At 39.9% G+C, this 25,654-nt stretch overlaps 1 protein-coding gene and 1 long non-coding RNA gene across 3 annotated transcripts in view; both read left to right on the top strand.

Annotated features, from left to right (window-relative positions):
* The window catches only part of LOC107313058 (uncharacterized), a 200,112-nt gene extending 186,951 nt beyond the window's left edge, over nt 1–13,161 (top strand). The window contains exon 5 of the long non-coding RNA XR_014945723.1: nt 11,299–13,161. This is a non-coding gene — a long non-coding RNA (uncharacterized LOC107313058). The remainder of the gene's footprint in view (nt 1–11,298) is intronic.
* A 6,882-nt stretch (nt 13,162–20,043) lies between these two features.
* PDGFC (platelet derived growth factor C) overlaps nt 20,044–25,654 on the top strand; it is a 101,672-nt gene continuing 96,061 nt past the window's right edge. Inside the window, exons 1-2 of one of the 2 annotated variants that reach the window (XM_015860984.3) lie at nt 20,044–20,348; nt 21,046–21,381. In XM_015860984.3, coding sequence (XP_015716470.1) covers nt 21,264–21,381 — 118 coding nt within the window. In that variant the 5' untranslated portion in view covers nt 20,044–20,348; nt 21,046–21,263. The other variant, XM_085546398.1, reaches the window with a different exon arrangement.

Here is a 25,654-nt window from a genome sequence, read left to right on the forward strand (position 1 = left end):
TCTGCCAATAACCTGTTAAAATTAAGAGCTTCTGGGAATGTGGTTCAGCAGGTGTGTATGAATCTGATAAATATTCAAAAGCACTGGAGTGCAGTTGTACTCTCACTCCTCATCATTTCTATTAATAGGTGTCTTTATGGATGTACCAACAACACAATCTGCAATAACAGGACCAAGCAAACCATAGCACCTTCCTTGAAAACCTTGCTGACCCAAAGGTGGAACCAAGTGCCACTAGCCTCCCTGGCCACATTGTCATCACAAAGTGATGTATTTGCTGTTATCCATGCAGCAGGGGTGTATGCCTCAGTTACCTGCTGGGTCAGACAAGATAAAGATCAGTGCAAAAGAGCAGGCAGAGAGCAGAGGCATCTGGATGTCTTCCAATAAGCAACTGGAGCCAGATAAGCTCCATCACAGCATCAGTCCTTATAAAGAATATTGCTGTACGCACAAACAAGTATATTCAGATAATTCTTTTAAGTATCTTCCTATAAAGGCTTACCCGAGCACTTCAAGGTTCATAAGAAGTCTTGTTGACTACATTAAGACTACTTGTGTATGTTAAGATCATCTGTAAGCCTTTGCAGAAGAAAGCTCTTGGCACATACATGAAATGTGCCAGTGACGATGAGCTGCTGACAGTGAGGTTCTTTAAGAAACTCAGAATAGAATGGTGTTTTAGGAGAGCTGCTTGGGAAAGAACTGCTGCACTACCATTGTACCACCAGAGCTGCTGCCAGCAGATGGGCACCAGTCACTGTGAACAGAGAAGGCTTTGCAATGTTGCACTGGGAACTGGGGAAAGGAAAGGGGACACTGATAGTAAAAACATGGAATCTACTTGATAGGGGAAGTTGTGCATAAAAAGCAGTGGCCTCATGTGAGAGGGTTTTTTGTTTTTTTTTTTTTCATTATAATTTGGTGGCAACTAACAAACACAGAAAAAGCCAACACTTGATACAAAGGACAGGTATTTGGCAGCTACTGCTCTAGCGTCAGTCACTTGGCATACAGGCTGCAGTTCCAAAAGAGAAGGACACAGAGTAGACAACCTTGAAAGTGCATTTTTCCATTAATCATGGCTTTATAGAGCTGACAGAGCTGCAAGAATTCTGCAGCACAAAGAGGTTCACCAAATCCCATTCAGAATCCTTAAAAGGAACTTTTAGGAACCATTCCCAGGAACTGATCTGGGAAACTTGAAGTCATTGGCCACCTTGAAGTAAATACACCTCAGGAGAAGCAGCTCCATCTTTGACGAAAACCACTGAATATATTAGTAAAGCACCAGAACTGTGACCTTGGGGAAATGATACAAGAAACCACAATGGATTCATTAGTGTTACTGTTTTCTCTTGATTGCAGAAGACAGGCAAAGCCTCTGTCAGAGGATAGTAGGCAGATCTGACCATCTTTAGAAAACACCACACAAACACATCTGAAAAAGCCTTGCCAACGTCAGTGACACTCACAAGTCAAGTGCTATTAGCATGTGACTGCCTATCTCCCCACCCTGTAAATACAAAGTAAAACAAAACAAAACAAAAAAAGAGTTCTGAAACCGCCAAGAGTCTTAGAATTATTTTAAGGTCTGCATTAGATTATCCTATTAATTTCACATACAAGGCGCTCAGTTGTTACAGGGATGAGCTACACTAAAAGTTTCACTAAGGATTCAGAGATAAACTTCATTTCTGTGACTTATGAATAACAGTGACAACATTTCCCTGACACAAACAATTCCAATAATTTTCTCCAATGTAGAAGATAGATATAAAAACAGGAGGATATTTATCAGGTAAGACAAGAATCACCTGATGATGCATCACATCTTAATGGGGGGTGAATAATGTTACTTTGACAATCAAACATTTAGTCTTAATTTGATATTATTGTGGAGCAGGGGATGGCACACATGAACAAACATGATAATTATTGCACTAAGTAATGTCTGGTACTAATTACTTATATCACATATTGAAGCTCACCAGAATAGAAATTCATGAAATTGCAGTACAAACTCTGTGCTTTCTCAGACCCATATAAATCTGTATTTGCACCTACCACCTGCTGCTTACAGTTATGAATGAGTCAGATATACTGTTAAGACTTTATCATAGATGGGATTTTCGGTGTCTGGGTTGCATATTGAAATAATGCACTCAGAAGAAATCAGTTGCCTCTGATGTAATCACTTTGATAGGAAAAAGCATTGGCATCATGCTGATACATTATGTAGGCACAGCAGAATCTAATCATAACTCAGAACATTTAACAGCAGTTTTCACTTCTGAACACAGAAGGTCCAATAATTATGTTTCTCTCTTCTCTAAATGTAACTTATCGTAAGGAGTAATAAAAGTGTGAGAAAACAGGAAAAAATCTGTCATAAATTCTTGCCAAATTCTTGCTCACAGATAGTGATTTCAGTTCAAAAGTCTATGATAATTCAAATCTCTTCACATAATAAATGAATTAATTTGGACTCATTTTAGAGAGAACAAATTGCTCCAGTTTCTCTTTAGGCATGTTCCTTATTTCTGAGTAACTTCCATCCTAAACAGAATAGATACATACATTAGAAATGAAACTAAATGCAAATTAATCAAATACAAATTCTAAAAGCTCTATTTCATGATCACAATGAAAGAATTCTGTGCTTGATTTTCAGAACCTATGCAGATTCTTTTCAAAGGGAATTCCCAGTTTTTGCATATAGTTATGCATTATAAAAACTCCTCCAAACCACATAAGCAGATGCATGATTACCTAAAAAATCTATACAGCTCTTAATTTAATGAACATCTTCTATAAACTCCAAAGTGTTCAGTGATTATCCAGTTTTTCATTGTATCACATAAATGCATAAACTAAATCCTATATGTTCTCCTGTTATTTAATCTTTTTTTGTTACCCTAAGTTATCAATTAATCTTCCTTGACTCCAAAAACTCATTATTTTCTCTTTGGAAAAGACAAATATGTAAACAGAATGAGAATATGATGCATGTATTATTTGGTCAGCTTCCTGCCTTATTTTTTCTTTTAAATTATATACCACAGTGCATGTGAAGGTTATAGCACCCAGTAAAGAAAATATATTTCTTCAGAACTACTATTTCTTTCTCTAAATTTCCACCAAGACCTCTCTTCACCTGAAATAATTTATATTTCTAGTTTTCATCTTGCTTTTTTAGTCTGATTACCTCCACATCTCCTAAAATACAGGCAGATGAGGTAGCAAAGGTGCAACAGAGACATGATTTTATGAAGGACTCATCCTCCAGAGAAGAGTCCTATCAAGAGATACCATTATATTATTACATTTCATATTTAGTAATAAAAAAGAATACATTAATTGAAAATACTATGTGACCTTGAAAGTTTAGCATACATTAAAACAAGAACCTGCATATTTCATTACAATTTCCTGAGGTTTTAGAACTCCAGTCTTAGCAGCTGATAAAAATATAGAGGGTGACTTATATTCTACTACTTATAGTTTCTTTTCAGGATATTTGTGTCGTACATATTACTGTTGCTGTTCTTCAGTTATCTGCACATGTAAATGGGCAAGAGATGTGTGTTATGGAATGGTGAAAAGAATACTGCATATACCAAACTGAACAAATACAAGTACTAGTCAGGGAGCTAAAGATGGCCTGCATGTACAGCTCACAAATTATCAGCTGCCTGTCCCTAATTAAATTCAGCCAACTCTCACAGCTTGGAAATGAAGACTTGAACAGCTCCAGTATCAGGCCAATCATCTCAACAGCTAGTCCTTCTTTCCTCTTCTCACATCCTAAATCTAAAATAAAGTTATTTATAATTCAGTACTCCTTGAGTCACTTCTTGGAATAACTGCTAAAAAAGGAACTCTGAGAATTAAAAGCAGCAGGAAAAGGCAATCCACCCCTCTCCCCTCTTCTTACAAACTTAACCCTACCTCTTGTTTAACAGCCACAAGAGTGAAACTTCCCACTGAATGGGAGAAACATGCCGTGAACTTTGTTAGGAAAATAATTTGTTGTGTTGTCACCTAGTGGTTGCATTTAATATCAACACCCTCCACTTCTGATGGGGTTGTCAACACAGCCACAACATACTTTTATTTCCATTCAGTTGTGTCCGAACATTTCCTCTGTCCATCTCTTGCCTTGTCTACCTGATACACCCTGATCTCAATTGGATGCTTGAGTTACTTCAAGGATACAGAATACTTACAGAAGAAAAGTTGGAGCTAGAGCTTTTTTGTGAACTAAACACTTTGCTCGTACAGTTTCTTAACAGAAATTTATTCTAGGGTCATATACTTCTACAAGGTTAATAAAACATGCCCACCTTGATCTTTCTGCTAGCATTTGTAAGAAGCCTGAAGTGAGATTATCTTGTTTTTCTCTTTGTTTCACTATTTAAGGAGGATTCAAGCTTTTAATGACCTAAAGTTTTACATGGGTCCAATGTGTGAGAATTGCTATTACAGTTATATCCTCTGGAGGTGACAGCACGCATAAGCACCTTCAAGAAAGTGGCCAAGAAATAATGATGAAAAGCTAGGAGGAGTGGCCAACACACCAGAAGGCTGTACTGCCCTTTAGTGAGACCTGGACAGGCTAGAGAGTTGGTTGGAAAGGAATCTGATGAAGTTCAATAAGGGCAAGTACAGAGTCCTACACCTGGGAAGGAATAACCACATAGTACAGGTTAGGGACTGACCTGATGGAAGGGAGCTCTGCAGAGAAGGACATGGGTGTCCTAGTGGAGAGCAGGTTGGCCATGAGCCAGCAGTGTTCCCTGGTGGCCAAGAAGTCCAATGGTATCCTGGAGAGCACTAAAAAGAGCATGGCCAGCAGGGTGAGGGATGTGATCCTCCCTCTCTGCTATGCCCCGGTTGAGGCCACATCTGGAGTACTGTGGTGAGTTCTGGGCTCCCCAGTTCAGGAAAGTCAGGGAATTTCTAGAGAGAGTCCAGCAGTGGGCCACAAAGATTATTAGGGCCATGGAGCATCTCCCTTACAAGGAAAGGCTGAGGGGCCTGCGAGTGTTCAGCCAGAAGAACACTGAGAGGGGAATCTTATCAATGCTTATAAAAACCTCATGGGTGAGAGTCAAGTGAATGAGGCCACACTTACTTGAATGTTCTTTCCAGTTTCCACTCTTTCCAAGACCTAGTGAAAGCACCTAGGAAATTTTCTGTACAAATTTCTCTATAATTAGTTCAAACAAAATAGGGAAAGGGAAATAACAAAGAAAGCATCTTAAGCAAAGAAGACTCCTGGAAGCAAAAATAATGCTCTCAAAACATAAGCCATTATTAAGGAGCAATTATTGTGTAGATTTTGTGTGATAGACTAGTTAGTCTCCATTTCATTTGCTTTCCAAAGACTCCATAGTCTATAAAAGGACTGGAAATTTCTATAATGAATACTATAATGGCATTCATTATGCCAGCAGAATTAAGTGTGTCAACACTTCCATTATAAAATTCAGTTTTTAAGAATGTGTAACTCATCTCTATAAATACTTCATGCTCCAGTGTATTTCAGAATAAGTCAAAACATTATTTTCTCACAGCATACATTGTTGTAGTGATGTTACTGATTTCAAATAGACAAAGATCTTGATTAACAAAGATGAAAGAGGGAAAAATAAACTCACTGCTTTAACATGAAAAATGCTTTTTATTTTTATTTTTTTACAGAACTGTATTTGAATTTTAAAATACATAATGCTGGTTTTGTTTCCTTTTAAAAATTAACATTCTGCTTCTCTGATTCCTTCTGTGGAAGATTAGCTTTGGCATTTGGTTTTGTTTCATTTTTCCAAAATAATGTCTGTTACAAAATTTTGTTTGAGTCTGTGTTTTAAATCAAGACTTACCAATTAGTGTGGGAGATGAAGAAGTCCTGAACATCTGCAGAAGCAGATTAAATGGTATAAATGTTGTGAGAGCGGATGTGCCATCTTTTCTCTACCTTGTGTGATTTCTATTCACTGTGACAACAGTAAATCTGATGTTGCACAGGAACAAAGAAATGTTCAAAGATTTTGAGTTAATACTGGATTGATGGATTTGCGTCAAAAAAAAAACCCTCAACTTTGAAAGAAGAGAAGAAACCAGGTGTTGTAAGAGCTATAAAGCCCATGGTAATTAGACTGGGGGTAGAGAGCAGCTTTCCTGTTGTTGCTGAGCATGAGTGTAAAATATATAGCTTTGAAGGCTGCTATGTCAGAAAGATTACTTCCCATGTAATTTGGACTCTTAACTACTCATTCTTTTGTTAATACTTACATGCTCTGTTTTCCTGAAACTAACATCTAAAGAGGAGGGACAGCAAATTAATGACATTATTGAATTCACAATATATATTACATATAAGAATATATAATAGGAAGACTGAGCTACTTTCTTACCAAAGGTAACACAGACAAACCAGAGATATCTTCCAGTAAAATTTCATTTTATATTTAAACTCAGTGTAGTTTTGGGCCCTTTTTGAATTTCACCAGCCTCAAAGTTTAGCCTCTTGCTCATAAGTTTTTATGCTTGCATCTACAAAAAGGAGTATAAATTGTGATTGCTTACAGTATGAGGAGTATGAGACAGGAGGAATAAAGATATCCAGAAAAACGCTTGGATATTGCAAGATGTTTTAGGTTAGGCAGAAGCACCTGACGTGTCTTCAGGGGAACTAAGAAGAATGATTTTCTCCTTGTTACTACTGAAACAGACCTTCAAAACAGCAGTAAAGTACATTCATATTCAGTCAAAAATTAATACAGCTGTGAGTGAAATACTGAGCATGGATTTCTAATATAGAAAAAAATGTTGAAATGGAGGTAAAATGGAAGAAAGAAATCCCTTAGAGTAATAAATGATGACCAGCTGAGAACAACTCATTTTAATTCCATTCATCCCCATGTGTCCAAGTAATCTATAGACAGTAAAATTATTTCCTTTCCAACTTTCCAACTGTAGTTTGCAAGACACAACTGCAAGGAAGACACAAGCTCTGAAAAGGCAATTAATCCTGAAGTACTAGGTAGTAGTGAAGCTGTAAAAAACAATTCTGAAGCAGTGGAGACACAGACAAAAATACAAAATATGGAATCCATTATAATCTTTAAATTACGCAGCACGACCTACCAATGCTGATTTGGCAAGGAAGCTGCACTAATAAAGATGTGCACTAATGAAGCTGTGCTACTAAAAAAACAATAGCAACAACAACAAAGAAGAAAAATAAAAAAAGTATGTTTCTGTTTTAGTGATTGGATTACTAGGAGAAAACAGAAGTTTCACTGCTATGCAAGCTGCAGACACCATCCCAACATTTTGTGGAACAATTACCTTGGTCAACCACAGCACTCCTTGTGTCGCAATGCAAATACATGCCAAAAGCTTCCACAGTTCCAATTTTTTCTCAGCCTTTGTGCCCCTGGGTTTATTTACACTGTACTATTCAAAACTCCTTTCTAACAAATGGAGTTGTATTAGAAACTGCATTCTGTATTTCATACTCAGCATACAAAGTTCTTGTAGAAAGAAGGTATCATCACTGCCATCTAACAGAACAAACTAAGAGAGAGAGAATTTCTCAGCATTACCAGGAGAAGGCTGTTTTTCAGCCTAATATCAACTTGAAGGGAATTAGGAGCATCACCTGAGTATGTTAAACCTGGCAGTACAGACTTTCCCATTTATAGAACAGAACTGGCAGTTCAGAACATCAGTCTCAGTTCACCTGTTTTCACGTAGCACAGGAAATTCTCAGATTTTTGGTCTGAGAAAGGGAGAAACAGCTCTCCCATGCAACTGAAAGGGAAATTCATAACTACATAATTTACTCATCTGTCAGTTCACTAAAGGTGTTTCTAGAATACCGTAAGACTGCATGGTATCCAGACATTTTAGTATAGAATATGCACCCATCAGCTAAGTTAATTTTAAGATCAGCAGTGTACTTGAAATGCATACTAATCTAACTGCAAACATAGCAGAGTACATTAAGCAAAGATCAGTATCAATTTGCACAGTTTTTCCTTTTTTCAGTTTAGTAAGCAAAGGCTATCATAATAATCGTGCTGGTTGTCTTCCAGCTTTAATGACTGTGCATTCGTGAGGGCTCCACAGGTGCAGCATGATATAAATAATGTGATCTGCCGTACACAATTTGTACATTTAGGTACTTACATTCATTCTTGCTTTGAAAGTGTACTCTTCCTCTAAACACTATGCAGACATGCATAAAAGACCACGTGGGAAATTGAACAACCAACAGACGATTTTGTGGAATGCCATGCAATTCTTACAAACAGAAGGAAACCAACTGATCTGGAAATGTGCACATTAGGGAAATATATCAATATGAAAGGACAAAAAGCACTAAAAATAGAAGAATTTCCAAGCCCAGCTCTCCCAGGATGAAGTAGCACATGATAACAGCACTGAATGCATTGTTTGCTTCAAACAGTGTTGTGAACCAGAGGAGAAGAGATACGTAGGTCAGAAAGCATTGTAGAGCACACACCTCTTTCCTCCATGGTTTCTCAATTCACCTTTGTGCCCACCCAGCAATACCAAGGATCTGTTTGCTTTTACGTACCAGCTGTATGAATCCTTATTCATACAGCTGATACAACTAAATTACCACTCACATACATGGAAGTGGTCTTCAATTCTTTTTGAACATGTCCCATAAAGACTAAGGTACTAGGAAAAAAAAAAAGAAAAAAGAAAAAAAATAATATATCAAAATCCTTTTTAACTTTAGGTAAAAAGCTAATTATGTCACAACAAACATTTGCTGAGATATCTTGCAAAATGAATGAATCACAGTATTTTCCCATTCTTTCCACATGAAGCAATTTATTCAACTGTGGGCTTCACCTGTTTTTCTTCAGGAAAATATAATCACAGTACATACCTCTGGTAAACAACTTTGCTAGAGCTCTTAGAGAAAGTTTAAAACACAAGAAAATCAAACATAATGCCTCTGTTTACTTAGAATACTACATCCACAGTAAAAATGAAATCAGGCACAATAGGCTAAAGGAACACCAAAAAACTTTGCACAGTAAATAGGAGACCAAACTTTCAAAGTAAAGATATTTTTGTTTGCACAGTGGGAGAAGATTGCAATGAGATGTACTCAAGCTATTTTTGAAACTCATTTCCCACTCACTAGACTTGAGTCTCAACGTACTCATATCACATAAATGGAAATTGCAGCAGTTCACTCCAGCTGCAACTTTTTAGGATTTGTTGAATTAAATGGGAAGAGACTGGAGCTGAAAGACTTACTAAAGAAGTTAGTAAATAGCAATATATTCAAACATTTTTAAAAGCAGCATATTATTCTGTTTTTCAAGTCACAACAAACTAATATCAGATGCTTGAGCCTAAATTTTTATGCATATTTTACCTTTTAAGTAAATACTCAGTTTTGTGAAGTTTTCCTCAGCCATGTACAACCACAATAAATTTTCAGGAATGGCTTTTCAATAAACAGCAGACAGCCTCTCCAAATCACTCCCCCACCTTGCAAAGTTTTTCTCTTTGTGCTGCGTAAGACAGACAAAACACAACAGTAGCAATATTTGTTTTTTGGATTTATCACATTTCTGCTCTTAATCTCTAAAATGCATATTCCATAGTCAGCTTGAATCTGCTGCAAAAGTTGTGCATTACTTCCTTGCTGCAGGTGAGGTACTGAGCATAACGATCTACATAAAGATCTATGCTTTTTCTAATGGCAAGATGTCCAAGACAGTCACACATAAAAAGAAAGCATGAAAAAGACAGGAAAATATTTTGGTGAGACCTTGTGCTTCTATCACGACTTGATAAAATAGTAACAATCAGAGGAAAGCCATACCCCATTACATATCAAAAAGCACTACAGCAGAGAAGTCATTGGTTACCCGGGTGGGAATGCATGACAGGTCTCTCACAATACAGTACTTCTCTGCCATGGTCCCCCCTGCCCTAAGGGCATCACTGCACATCGCCTGTGTGGGAGAAACTTTTACATGGGTACAAGTCCACTTCACCCAGTCTCCCGTGCACAGGCAGGTCTCTGGCACTTTTGTGTTAGCACCTTACACTCTGAGGGAGACTCAGAGCAGCATACACCTCATTCTATCTGGCTGTAATTCAGGGACTTACTCTAGTTCTTTAGAGCTCCTCAACCAATGAAAACTATCAGCTCCCACATTGGCTATCACCCTTTGCAAACACTACTCCATCTTTGCCTTTGGTTTCTTCTGGAAACCCAGGTTCCAGACCTCATTTTCCTTTAGTTTCAAAGGGGAGACATTCAAAGACAGTAATAAAGTCAGGCCCTGTTGCCCTTGGCTTGCAGGAAGCGCTAACTTAAGCCATGGCCTTAGCTCCTCAGGTTCCTTCCTTTTTTATCAGAAGAGATCCTGAAGTTTTGTTTTTATTTTTCCTCAGTTGGACTGACCAAGTTTTTCTGCTTACCACTCTACTACACTGATCTGAAATATCCAAAAAGTCAGAATGTTTTTACTTTCTGAGGCCTATTAGCAGAGTTCAAAGACAGAGGGAAAGCACACAGGCTCTGCTAGTTTGGGTTCACAGTTTACACTGCAGAAGATGTAAGAAAAAAAATATATATGACAGTGAATAAAGCTAAACATTAGATTATAGGATCCTTACTTTAATCCTCTTACATTTTCCTATGAGAGGGAAGGAAATGTAAGAGTCTAAATAATCCTATCTGAGCAATGGGAGTCCTGATTCTCCCAACAGGGAATTGCTTCTTTAAGTCATTTTCCCGAACCTTACAAATAAATCTTTGCCTGGCCTGCATTTAAGTAAGAATGATTTCACGAACTCCTTGATTAAAATTGTCCCATAGGTCACAGGGAGGAAATTTTCCACTACAGCCATTACTCAGAGTGACCTTCAAGGAGCCTATGATGGAAGCCAAAATTCTAAAATCCTTTAAGACTGCTTAAAATAGTTGTGAACTAAGCTACCATATTTAAGGCAAAGATCTTACCCTACCTCACAAAGTGGTTTGACAGTGACATGTTAATACGGGTACTTTATAGAGTAAATTATTTATGTAGAGGATCTTGCTGACTGCATTCGCACTGGAAAGAATGTCACCCTTACTGACTTAAATGCCACCCTGGAGCATGGCTAAGGGGAACTGCAGCATTGCTTAAGTAAATAGTCTGTTCTTTCACATTCCCACAGGACAAAAAGAATTTATAAGTATCAGGATACTTCAACCAGTTTTCATTCCTTTTTTTTTTTTTCCAGGAAGAGACATTGATGACATCATTTGCCTTTACACATCCTCTCAGACTAACAAGGATGAATTCATCTTCAAAGGAGATCCTGTCAGCAGTTGACTCCCAAGGGTACTGGTTCCCTGACCCGCATCCTGCGGGTATTTACTGACTGGCCTATCTGTGAACTGGTGTTTGCCATCACCCTGTGTGGCACCATTCCTGACACTGCAGCCTCCAGACAACATGCCACAAGATCACCCTGATGTCACTTCCTAAAGGACCAGCACCTCTGGTCTCTGGTTATGAGGTACCTTTTGTCAGGGCAAGCTGCAGTTAACAAATTTGAGAGGAAAGTGGCTACATTCTTAGTCATGATGTGAAGCAAAACTGTAATGCAGAAAGACTAGTAGAGAAACTACTTGGGAAGAGTTCAAAGGCTATCATTTATACAAGAAACTTGATCTTACTTGAAAAATAAAGGTGTGATTTCACACAGGATATTAGCCTAGATATAGGCCTTTTCCTATCACATAACACAGGATTAGATTATTTCACATCCTTATCTTGAGATTTTAACTTGAAAGTAATGATTAACAAAGCAGATATGAATCCTTAGAGGCCTATTTCAGTAGAAACTGAAGTAAAAAAATTTATCAGATCGTAAACATTACAAAGCAATTTGACACTCAGATATATCCTTCATGGCATAAGGAAACACTTTACTCCATGCCTATTAATTCTTAGTCCTATGATGATTTTAATATCTTACTGATGTAAATTTAATGTTGGTGGAAACTGCATGTGTGCTGATCACAGAATCCCAGGATAGCTGAGGCTGGCAGGACCTGCTGGGTGCATCAGGCCCAGCCCCAGCTGCAGCAGGGCCACCCAAAGAACCTGCCCTGGCCCATGTCTGGGTGGCTCTGGGAGATCTCCAGGGAGAGCACTCCACATCTTCTCTGGGCAGCCTGTGCCAGGGCTCCAGCACCTGCACAACACAGAAGTCCTGCCTGGTGTTCAGACAGCACCTCTTATGTGCACCTCTGTGCCCATTGCCTCTTGTCCTGGTACTGGACACCATTCAAAGGACTGTGGCTTCCTCTTTTTTACACCGTCTGGGTATTTGTACACATGGATGAGATCCCTTTGAGCTTCCTCTTCTCCAGGCTGAACAATCCCAGCTCTTAGAGTCTTTTTTCATAGGAGATAAAAATTAGATTGGATCAGGTTGAATTTCTTGGAATCTATTCCTTGCAAAATCTGCTTAGGCTGGCACCTTTTGTGTAGATTAAGAACTATCTCAAAACTGGTTAATATTTTTGAATTACATTCTTTTCACAATGTTTGTATTTTGTACTGATTAAAGGCTTCAGGTCCATCCTTGTTCCCACTTAGGCAAACCATTCTTTCTGAGCACTGGTGATGTGCTTCACAAACTGCCGCCTAATCCTGCGGGGTGCTGAGTGCCATCCAAAATGATGCTGACAGCTTCGGGTCCTGAGTAAATTGAAGGCTTTTGACAGTAACTACCATGCTGACAAAGCACTAGGGAATGACAATATCACTGCTTATGTTTATAAACCCACTCTACATACCTAACTTGAGACATTATTTTCTGAGGACAAAATAATATTTCTTATAAATTTTAACTCTAATCGAGTGGTATTCTTTTCAAAATGGATTGTGACAGGGCACAACATACAACATCATCAGAAACATAATATGGAATAAGTATTTCAAAGACTTACTGTCAACCTGAACACATTTTATGGGATGATCTGTGATCCAGATGGTAGTGAGGCTGAAGTTCTTATTTTTTTGTGGTGCTGTGGGAATAAGATACTGTGATTTGGTGCCAGTGTGTGATCAATAAAGAAAAATGTTGGCAACACTTTGGAATATTGTGCATTCTTAGCTAGATGACGTGAACTCCAATGATTAATAGTGGGGTAGCTTTGAAGAATTACTGGAAAAAGCTTTAAAATCATTTTCCTTTGTGCTATTTTTCCATTCAGTGGATTGGCAAGGAAATAACAATGAGAATTTACTGGTATGAATAATGTGTCGTTGGTAAGTTCTTTATACTCCTGTCCAACTGGCAGTTCTTAAGATTTTAAGTCTTCTGCAGCACTATCTGAATTTCCAAATATAAAAATTAATGCTTGGTTCAAAATATTAATACTAAATTAGTGATCTTCTACAAGGTAGCTCCTGAATATCTATGTAAAAATTTTAATACCCTTCAGTATCTTGTATCATTCGAATCAATTCGTAATCTGCAAAAAATTCTATATACATTTATGTAGGAAGGGGTAGAAGAAAACTGATAGCATTGAGTTCCCTTGGCAGTAGCATTTTCTCATTAAAAACATCCCTGTAGAACCTCATACCTGCTTTTGTAACACATTAATGTATGTGTTTAATAATTCTAAAAATATTAGAATTGCTGCCATCTACTAAGGTGACCTAATTTTTTTAAAGACTTTTCATATTTATGTATTTGGAAAAATGCATAGGATGAAAGCCTCCATGCTCCAACTTGGACCTTACTTCTGCCAAAATAATTAAGATAGTTCTGTGAATGAGACAACTGATGAGAAATTCAGTGTTTATGATTTTCTATGCCCTCCATGTTAAACCTTTTCTTCAACACTTTCCACTGAGTCCAGATTTCAGTTAGTGATATTAACTATTTTGTCATACAAGTGCCAGCTGCTATTTTTGCACAAATCTACTCTAATTTAGGAGAGCTGGAACATTTCAGTTTGCGTGTGATCAGTAAAGACTTATCTTTTGCAGATCAGTTCCTTGGAAGCTTTCCATCTCTTCTCTGGGAAAGTTCCAGATGGCCTGATTAAAACTTCTCTGTGCTCCTGTAGATGACACCACACCTAGGTCTGGCTGAAATGATAGTGTACATTCTCTCCAGTTGACTCCAGGCAGTGTGGAACCAGGAGTATGCCTTTCTGAGAGGCAAAGAGATTATTTCAGTTAGGAAATGTACAGACTGGAGATTAAAATAACAGGTTTGGGGGAAATGTTGAATTTGCTGAGGCAAACAAGATAGTGAGTGTGTTTACATTATTCTTATTTGAAATGAAATCCTATTTTCGACACATATTTCTTGCCTTTGACTACCATTTCATTGAAGTTTTGCAGCATGTGAACCTTCTATGAAAGACCTCCAACATGAAGGAAAGAATGGAGATTAGGGAAGCTGGTTCTTAAATCAAGTGTGGTAAGACTGGGAAGCCAAGACTTAATTATTTAATTAAACAATTAGTGAAGTAGATGTGATAACTAATTAATTGGGGAGGTCAAAAGAGAGGAAAAGTGAAAAAGAGAAAGAATAGGGGAGAGACAGGACTATGATAAAGAAGATGAAATGTAATGTTGGTAAGTCAGGCTTAGCTGGGGACAGATGCTCTCTATCTATTACAAGTATATTGTTCTTATCTTTCTTGAGTGGTTGGGTCAGCTGTTCAGTTCCCAGCTGCTTTTCTGTTTGGTTGATGACCTTTCTCTAATATATGAACTTGCTTGTGACATCTTCTTGAGTAGATTTTGATTCCCAAGTAAGCTCTAACCTCAATTTTGCCAAACAAACAAACAAAGAAAAGCTACTCCTGCCAATGTGATTTTCTTTTGCTGAATTTGAACAAAAGTATGTAATTCTCTTATCATTACTCAGACTCTGCCTAGAGTGGTGTACCAAAAGAATAAAGATGGAGTGATACAAGCAGGCAAATAATCTAAGTAGTTTAATTAAACATACACGTGACAAAGTTCTTAGCATGTATAATATCTATTAGTATACTGGAAACACCTGTGACTGCAAAGCAAATCAAGAACTGTTTTATTTATTCTCCAAGCTCTATAAATGTAAATATTTCAGTAAAATAGCTAATACAATTGATCTTGATGTACATATTTGATTGTTGCACTGCTTATTGAGATGGAGACAGGAAGAATGACCAAATTCAATAGTTATTCAGAATTCAATAGTTATTTAGAGCCATTATAGAGAAATCTTATGCCATCCTTTGTTATGATCATGACAAGGATTGAATGCGTGCTGATAGGCCATAAGACGTTATTGATCAATAATAACCAGCATATTAAAAAGCAGCCAGAAAACACATCTGGCTTCTGACCTAAGACAAGTCATCAGACATATTGTTATAAATAAGCAAACATTCTCATCTACCTGATCAAGCCTTCATACAGATACTCAGGTATGTTTGTAAGACCATGCGTTGTTTAAACACACACCTGAATCAGGTGTAGGCCCTAGAAATCATAGTGGTACTCTACTCTGAGAGCATAAAAGAGAAGAAAATGAGTGTTTTAAGAGAATACCAGTGTATTCAGGACACTCCTACATGCACCACGAGAAAAAACATAATTCAAGACTGGTTATTGCTACGCATTCAGGCCTCAATATAGCCTACAATGATGTTCAGCAAAGGTGACTTATCTGCATTACTCTTTTCACTTGATGACTTTGGAAGCCCATTAAAATCCAAATGAGCTTCCAGGTGGCAGAAGTAGGCAGCATTTTTTTAGTTTGGGAGACCTCTAGTGGACCTCCATCCTTCTTGTCTCTGGTTGTAGCTTCCACAGCCTGCACAAAGCAAAGTTATGTTTGCATTTGGCATGGACTCCATATGTGTGAATGAATTTATTAAAATATATGAAATCTAAATGGAACTGCTCTAAAATCACACACAATAGCAACTTTGATGAGGTTAGAATTGATTTCATATATCACTGATTAAGCTATGCAATGTTGAGCAGACCAACGTAGACTTACTTAGAGGTCCATGTTAAAATATCTAACCTTTAGGTGTATTTTTAAGTATTTACAATATAGGTATGGTGTATTTGAAGTTGTGATCCAAGTGACCAAGCTGTCTTCAGAACTCATTCTTCCCTGATTGTGTCTGGGCAGCCTTACTGCATAACACTGACACAAATGAAGCCTCTTCAGAACTCATTCTTTTTCTTCATTATATTGTTGAGTATTAACCAGGATCATGGCTCTTAAACTTGCTTACAAATTAATTAAGAATGAATAATTCTAAAGTACTAAAGTAGATACTGAAAGGGGGGAAAGAGAGTGCATCATTTACAAATGATTTAGTAATTTTTGAGAGTACAGGTTTCATGGTGTAATTTATTCATTGTTATCAGTCATCTAATGGTAAATAACATGACATTCTTACTTGCAGTTTTGCTTAGTTCCTCAAGGAGCAGTGCTCCCCTTTATGGAGAAGGAACAGCTAGCTCTCTGTGAGCCATCTGGTATATGGCTAACTCCAAAGGACAGAAACAAAGAGCCAGTTGTGTTTGTGGCAGAAAGGATAGATTAAGCAGGCTACATTCATCTAATAAATACATAAAAATACTTAATATGAAAAGAACAATACAGGCTATAAACACCACTGCAGAATACTAACTTCTACAGGAGCACTTTCTAATGCAGGAATTGTTTTCTGTGCAACTCTTTATGCATTTGTGCCAATGTCTATTGTCTGTTTTTCAGTGATCATGAGGGCAGAATATGGAACCACTGCTTTTCTAAAGGACTATTAGTGTTTCTACTGCAATTTCAGTTTTTATGCTTATTCCTCATCCATAAGAAGTTTTGTACAAACACAACCTTTTATTAGAAGTTCTTCATGCAATTGCAACTAATTGTTCAAACCTCAACCCTGTTAAGCCAGAAACCATTTCATATGCAACTACATAGAAATCAAGATAACCTTGCACAAAAGCAAATACTTGTCTTTTGTCTGGGTGAGCAGATGTTTGTTAGTTTTAAATTATATGCTAAGCTTTGCAAAATACTTGCTCTTTGGTATGATTGCCCAAGGAATATATGAATACATTCAGAATATACAGGAATATAGAAGAAGTATCTATGCATGAATTCAATTTTTTAGCCAGTCATAATAGGAAATATAACAAGCAGTGAGGAGACAAGAATCAACTTCTCCCTTACAGTGGATCCTAATCCCATAAATAGTTGAGTAAATGCTTAATTCTAACTGTTGTGAGACAAGAATTTATAATTGTGAATAGAAATAATTATGTTTGTGAAGCTACACGTCTCCTGAAGCACTTTCCTTTGGTCATAAATCATGCATAAAAACATGTTCATGACTTAGCCTTCCCAGTTTCCTGCAAAATATGGCCCTATTCTTCCTCAGAAAACATCTCCTAGCTTACCTCAGTGGGGGGATGGGGATGATTGGGAAGGTCTATCTGAAGAGGAAAAGGAAATATTCACCTACAGAACTAGGTAGGGATACTTAATGCCCAGTGAGAATAGTCAATATTTCATTGTATCAGTTCAACACATAAAGAGCATAGTATGCAAATCTAAGCATCTCATCACCTCCAGTCCATGTCACTGGACAACATTTTGTTGTTGTTGTTGCAATATGGTGTTGCAATTTGTGGTAGCAACAGTAACAGGAGGATGGTTGGACTAGATGATCTTATAGGTCCTTTCCAAGCTTGGGATTCTATGGTGAGGAGGTAAGGAGCAGAGCACACACAAGCCACAGAACCTTTGTCAGTTCTGTGATGATGTTACTTTGTCACTGGTGTGGAGCATTATTTTTATAGAGATAAGTGTAATTTGTGAAAATTGTGATGAGCATTGATTTTAATTATAATTCTTCAAGTTAATAATAATAGAGAAAGACTTTTCATTTCAATAATCTTATGGTTCAGGAATAGCAAGACTACACACCATCACAATCAGTCTCTGGAGCCCTAACAGGCTGAATTTCCATTGTCTTCTCTGGTGTCTATGTCTCAGCAGCCCTACTCCTGAACCTGGTGCAAAAAAAATTCTTGTGGGGCGATCCAGATAATTACAGTTTTGAGTACAGGAAAAATCACTTAGGAAAGTTACAAATGAGGATGCTGGAAAAAAACAAATTATAAACAATTTGAAGGATTGGCAAACCATTGTAACTATCCTACAGAGAATAAAATCGGTGTCTCAAACTATTTGAAGATGGAAATTAATGAAGAGTTGTCTGTTGCAATATTTAAATTTTAAAAATACACAATATACAGTTTTATGGACTGTATTACAAAACCTTTGAAAATTAAAGTCCCAAATCCACGATGAAAAAGACTCCATAGTATAAGCTAAGTGGCTGTCAGATGAGGTGCAGCATCATAACCAACCATGATGCAAAAGTCAAAGACCGAAGTGTAATTCTCAACATGGAGAAAAGTCAAGGATAGAAAGATTTGTATAAATTTGTTGTAGAAGAAGAAAAAAATGCAAGCACCAAAAGGGAAACATGATGACTACTAATGAAATCCAGAGACAGGGTGCTGGAGCCACTGTCACTCTTGGATAGAGTGACACTGTGGCCCTATGTGAAACTTGGTACTGGTAATGCAATGTCCTGTGAGCTGACATGGAACAACCCATGTCTAGTTGGGAAAGGATAAGTCTTTAACACAGAAAATGAATAGAGAAGTGAAATCATTTCTATTTACTCATTTTCATAATTGAAACATTCAGTGAAACTGGAAAGTAGAAAAAAATTACAATAAACATAAGTAGCTGATGACAGATGCTCAGCGTGAATTTCAGGAAAGACTGGACATTTATAAGGATCATCACACAGCATTTTGGATGGGATTAACAACACAAGCATTTTGGAAAAGATGTAGGGTCTTACTGATCAAGCATAAACCCTGATCTTTAATTACAGGAGGCTTAAAACAGAAAGCTTCATCTTCAGTGTTATTCCATATTCACCCAGTATAGGAGTTCTTGCATTTTCCTTTGAAATGCCAGAGCCAGGATGGCAGATGAAATGCTGCTCTTTTGCAGCCTAAAGCTTACAAAGCTATGAAAAACAGTGTTCACGTGTACAGATTGAGACACCAGGTTCACATTTTTCAGAGGAAACTTGTTCTCAATCCTCTGAAATTGAAAAAACAATCAAAACAAAACCACCAGGCAATGAAGGTTAAATCACCAAGCAATACTTCATCCACTTGATTATGAGAAGTACTACTACAGGACCTGGAAAGCAGCACTTCATATTTTTCTTTCAAATTTAAAATAACAACAATGGAAGCCAAAAAACAACTATTTATAATGACAGCAATAATAAAAATAACTGCACAGTCTGCTCCATGCAGTGACTTTCTTCACCCTCTGTAAGGGAAGGGTTGCTATTTATGGAATGCTCCAAGTCTGCCTTTCAGGACGCAGCCCAGCTTGGCTGGGCAGCTTTCAGTTGCTACTAGAAATATGTCACTTATTAGGAACAGAGGGGATGTTTATCACTATCTCAAGGGTTACTTTGGCTGAGGCAAAGAAATAGCTCAGTTATATAATGGAAAGAGCTAGGTCAAAGGATGAGGCATTTATATAGCGTGTACTCAGGACTCCAGGAGTGCAGACTCGGTTTCTCACTTCTGTGCCTTTCACAGACAGCGGTACCACAGCCATACAGATCTCCCCAAACTCCCTCGAAGTGACAGGGGCTGAAGTTCCTATTAAAGAACACTGCTCAAACTTCTTAGCAGTGAAGAAAAGATGCATCTTCCCCTCGGCTCCTCTTGCCCTGCCAGTAGTACCTAGTGAGCCTCTTTGTTGTTACCCCACCCATCATGGAGCTATAGCTCAAACCACATCCAAACAAACCAGAAAGGTCATCAGCTCAAGCAGAGTTTGAATGGTGCTTAATAAACCAGTGGGGGGGAACTCCTCGCCACATTCACTTCTGATTTCCAAAGCAAAAAGAAAGCCCCCCAGATCTAACACCATCCTGTCTGCTTAACAGAGAGCCGGGCGCTGCATGGCACTTCAGCATAGGACAGAGCTCTGAAGCAGTACACAGCAGCAACTCAGCCCGCTGATGTGCATGCTGAGCACTTTGTTTCAAGGTCACTCCAACAACAACTTCAGTCAGAAGAAAAACAATCTGCATCCAGAACATTCCCTTGGCGCTTCATCTGCGGTATCAAGGGAGAGAGCAACGATCTCCTACTACCAACCCAAACGCGTACTAACCACCTCTTGAAGCAGAGCCGGTAAGTCAGCGGGGCGCCTCACCCCAAGGACAGAGCTCAAGAGCTCGCTGGGCCCGAGGCCTCCCCGCTCCCCGTGCTCAGCCCGAGCCCCACCGCGGCACCTGTTGTGCCGGCAGCAGAGCTGGGCAGCGGCGGGGGCCGCCGCGGGGCGCCGCAGTCCCACTGCCGACCGGGTGCTCGTCCTTCCCCTGCGCCGTAACGGGCTGCCCCGGCTGTGGGTCGGGGGCGGGCGAAGGTAGGAAGCGAGGAGGACGCGGGCGAGTTTAAAGCGGGGGGAGACAGAAGGGAGGAGTTTAGGGAGAGGGCTCTTGGGAAAGGCGCTTTGGGAAAGAGTCGCGGAGGGGCCGCTGCGCGGCTCCGGCGAGAGGACGGGCGCCCGGCGGAGACTCCCGGGGCCGCGCCGCTCGGCTCTGCCGGCTGCTTGCCCTGGCGGGGCGCTCCGAGAGCCGCGGCTGGCGGAAGGCGTCGGTGCGGAGCGGTGCGCGGCCGTCCCGCCCCGCCGCGGGCAGCCGGCCGGCTGGCTGACAGGTGCGCGCTGCTCCGCGGCACCGGCCGCCCGCCCGCCCGCCCCCGGCGGCCCCTGCAGCCCCTGCAGCAACAGTCCCAGCACGGCCCGGATTGTTTAGTCCTCGAGAAGCTGGTCTGGGTCCAGATCCTGCTTTGATCCTTTTTTTTTTTTTTTTTTTTTTTTTTAAAGAAAAAAAAAATAAGCCCAAGAAAAACAAAAGCTGAAGACGCAGACAAGGGCTCTAGGAAAAAGTTTTGGATGGGATTATGTGGAAACTACCCTGCAATTCTCCGCTGCCAGAGCAGGCTCAGTGCTGCCTGCTCCCCTGGCGGCGCTGATAGACGCCCGGGCCTCGGTGCCGCTCCGCCAGCGCCTGCTCCGCCGCAGCCCCTCGCCCCGCCGGCCCAATGCTCCTCCTCGGGCTGCTCCTGCTGACATCCGCCCTGGCCGGCCGGAGGCATGGGGCCGCCGCGGAGTCCGACCTCAGCAGCAAGTTCTCCTTCCCCGGCGCTAAGGAGCAAAACGGTAACGGCGGGGCGGGCGCGGAGCCCCCCGCACAGAGGGGCCGCCGAGGGGCCGGGGAGAGCCGGGGCCGTGCGTGGGTGAGGGGTGCGCAGGGAGGACTGGAAGAGGGCTGATCCCGCGGAGGAAGCGGGAATTACTTCCAACTTTCATGTGTACCTGAAGTGTTTGGAGAACTCTCAGACGGGAGTCCCCCTGGGCCGGGGCTGTGCGGGGCTGGAGAAAGGCTCCTTTCATTCAGCGAGGGCGGCTCCGGGGTGTGTAATTTGCTTAGCCTCTGAACTCCATATGATTTACATTATTCAGATTTCTAAGCGCCTTTCCTCTTGATCTGCTGTTGCAAAGTCATTTTAAAAGAGTATTTTGCAAGCTGATGCGTTGTGTACTGCATGAAACCACGCTTGGTGCACAGTATCTGAAGTTTGGGCCATTAGCATGTGCTTACAGAAACCGTGGTGCTTAACGTAAGGAGGGAAAAAAGGGGAGGGGGGAAGTCCTTTGCATGTCAGCTGGAACGAGCTCTATGCCTGGGCACAGAGCAGCACAAAAGGAGAAGCTGGGAGCTTTCAAACTCCTGCATGTTGTAATGAAATAGGGCAAAAATGCAGTTTTAAGACTAATGTATTTTTGTCAGCTTTGAACTTGGGACTCCCCTGATAAAAGAATTCTACGTTATCTCTCTAATAGAAATAAAAGCTGAGGGGCTCAGCAAGCATTCTGTGTGCTGGCAGGATCCATAAAGTGCTGGCGAGCACAGCATGAGAGATGCACACTGCTGTGGCCCGCTAATGTGATGATGTATGGCACCTGCGGGCTGCCAGCACTGCTGATCAAAGCACAGCGCGGGGATCAATCTCTAATCAGAGCAGTTGTGGAGGGCTGGAGGAAAGTGATCAAAAGACCCCAGGACTCACTGCTCTGACAGGAAACCAATCAGACTCTGTGCACAGTACAGGAAATTATCTGCTCTGTGTGAGAGGAGAAATTGCTCCCTCTGCCCCTTCCTGGCTTACCTGACATCTGGGGAATTTAGGGCACCACTTTGTGAGAAACGGAGCTTGGCATTAACAGACTAAAATCTGGTACTTCTATGCTGTGGTCTGTTCAGTCTGTGTGACTGCAGCAGGATGCCCAGATGCCATTTTTCTGCTTCAACTTTGTTAGCCCAAAACCTGCTGTGGGGTCTGTCTTCCATAGGAGTGCTTGGTAATGCTGGGCACAGTACAGTGGAAGGGATCCAACAGAGAGGTGTGAGAGGTGGGTAGTGCAAACAGAACTTGTGCAAGTGTGCATAAGTATACATGACAGCATAAGCTGGATTCTCTTCACATGCAGCCGAAGTGCAGCTGCTTTGGGTCAGGCTTCAACTGGTTTGCAGTGCGATTTGGCATGCTGTGAGGTACAGTCAGTGCCTCTTATAGTAAATACGGATCCAGGAGACTTAAGTGCTGTGGAACTGTATTCTCTGGTAGTGTACACTAAAAACAATCCAGGTTCTTGTTTACTTGAAATGTACTCTCTTGTTGTTCAATTACAAAACTTTTCTCATAAATGAGTACAAGTTTAAGTGCAACTAAGTACTAACTGCTGATTTTTGTTCCCTGATTTTAATTATTTGGGGGATCAGCAACACTGGTCAAACCAGTTCTTACTTGGTTTAATTAGAGCAATTTTTACACTCTACTGCAACTTAAAGATTGTATAGCTTTTAGCTAGAGGCAGGTTAAAGCTGCCTGGAGTTGAAGAATGAGATATTGCTGTTCGTGTGCCAAATAATCGTTGGTCAGCAGAGAGGCAGCTTTTCCACTCACACAGTCAACAGATAAAAACTCTGTCCTCTGCTTGTAAAACTGCTGCGCGGCCAAGTAGTTCTGAGGCTTACATGGATTACAATGTTTCTCAACCCTACTTGTGGATGATGTAGCCGCTGGCTCAAGGTGATACTAAATATCTCTATGACCAGCTATTAAATCAGTGGGACTACTTACATTACAGAAGGTAAGCAGTTGCTTATGGACATTCTTTTCAATAAGTGGAGGTGGTTTTTTGTGGGTTTTTTTTTTTGTTTGTTTGGTTTTTTTTTAGTAGCTAAATGACCATTGATGTCAGAATTGCAGTTTGACTCAATTGGGTTTATTTGTGGAATGAAAGAATACATTAGTACTCCTATTTGCGTAGCATGCCATTTTAGGTGGTATTTTCCTAGGGAAAGTATTTCTTTGTAATTGGAAGTTAGGTATTCTTAGAACACAACCTTTGGCTATTACCTCCTAGGAGTTCAGTGTGATGGGCCTTGCAAGGCTGGTACAGCTCCATTTGAAATGACTTACAACTACCTCATTTTTTGTTGGACCTCTGTGACAATCAAATTTTCTTTAAGAAAAGATTTTATTTATTTATTTATTGTTAACTCTGCTTAACATTGAAGGGGTTTGTGATTTTCTTTGGAGGTTGAGGAAGGGGGAATTGTGTCTTCAGTGTTTTCATTTACAACTCAAGTAAATACTCATCTGAAGGATCAAAGACGTTTATACAACCATTTTTCTGGAGATGGAAGTAGTAGTAAGTGTTGTGTGTAGTGATGGCTCCCATCTATTTACATAGATTTAATTTCAATAGTACATTGTTATGCTGAAAAATAGATAATGCTTGAATGGATGTTCAGACATAGATGACTTTGTCAGTTCTCTTATGGCTGTCTGATGCATTTCTTACCATTCTTTCCATACTGTAACAAGGAGTCAAAAAAAAGGTATCCCGGTTTCCTTTGGGGGAACAAAACTCAATCTCTTCAATTCTGAATTTGATTAGTTGGATGGTTTACTTATTTCTTCTTTCTGTTATTGTTCTGTCTCATTAAACTTCTCATTAAGGTTTTCTATACTCTTTCTCTGTAATGCTATCTAAAGCTTGTTTCTGTAGTTTCAATGCTGTCTGAGGGAGCTTTTGGTGGAGTATCTAATGAGAATGACTTAACTTTAGTGGCCTGAGTGTGTTTGCTTATGTGATACTGTTAGTTTAGATTGGATTTAATTGCAACATGAGGTGGTAGGAGAAACTAAATTATTCTTCCTTGGCTGTTCTAGGGAAGATATGGTGTTTATGGTAATCTTACTAAGCTGCAGAAGTCAGATGTTACAATTTCTATAAGAAATTTTCTGTGAAGACACCCTTATATAATGTAAAATCGGGTGCTGTAAGCAGTGAACTGTATGAGTAATGTGATATGTACATTTAGAAAGTAGTAATGAATGATTTCATAAGGCTGAGGACCTGAGGTCAGGTAGCAGTAAACCAGTACCAATTAGTTAGAAATACTAATTTTCCTGCCTTCAGTATTGAGAATCCCAGGGGGTCTTAGGTTGGAAGAGCCCACTAGATCCATCAGGCCCAGCCTCAGCTGCAACAGGGGCCACCCAGAGCAAGCTGCCCACGCCCGGGTGGTTTTGGGGGAGTAAGTGACTCCACAGCCTCTTTGGGCAGCCTGTGTGCAGATATGCTTCCTAATGTTTAAATACAAAATTTGGCAGTTTGTGCTGAAAAGAACCTGTTTCTGTTGTTGTTGCATCTTCTTTTTTGGTATCTGTACACATGGATGAGATCCCAGAGCCCCTTCTTCTCCAGGCTGAGCATCCCCAATTCTTACAGCCTCTCCTCAGAGAATGGGTACTCTAAGCCCTCTATCATCTTGGTGGCCTTCCACTGGATGCTCTTCAGTATGCCCAGGTCTTTCTTGTCCAATTCTGGCACCCCCAGTACATAGTACTGCAGATTTGGCCTCAGCAATGCTGAATGGAGGAGAAGGAAAGATCAATGAGTAGTGATGAATAAAGTTGCTGATGCAAATTCTAGAAAACCATAGTCTTCATTAGACTCCAGTCATTCCTGCAGCATAGGTAATGTGCCAATCTTTCGATAGCTCTTAATTTCCTTTAAGTGATTTCTTTTTTATGCTTTTGAATATAAACCCTTATTTTTAAAGATCTGATCATGGATCACTTCATAATGTATATCTTAACTCTTTTGGAAAGGGCAGGGTTATGTCATTTTTGTTTAGATGACAATCTGGAGTTCAAGAGTTTTTTTTATCTTAGTCTTGGTGGGTGCAGGTGGAATTCAGCTAAGTGTCAAAAGGACAGAAATGGCTTCAGTCTTCCTGCTTAGGTAGTGCCTAATGATTATGATGTGTCCCATCATAATCATCTAGAGGATTTCCCTGTTTATGGATCTTTAAAGGGGCTTGCAACTAATCCATGGATAGGGAGAGAATCACAAT

This window comes from Coturnix japonica, chromosome 4, assembly GCF_054131305.1.
Source record: "Coturnix japonica strain WE chromosome 4, WE-NBRP24, whole genome shotgun sequence".
NCBI lineage: Eukaryota > Metazoa > Chordata > Aves > Galliformes > Phasianidae > Coturnix > Coturnix japonica.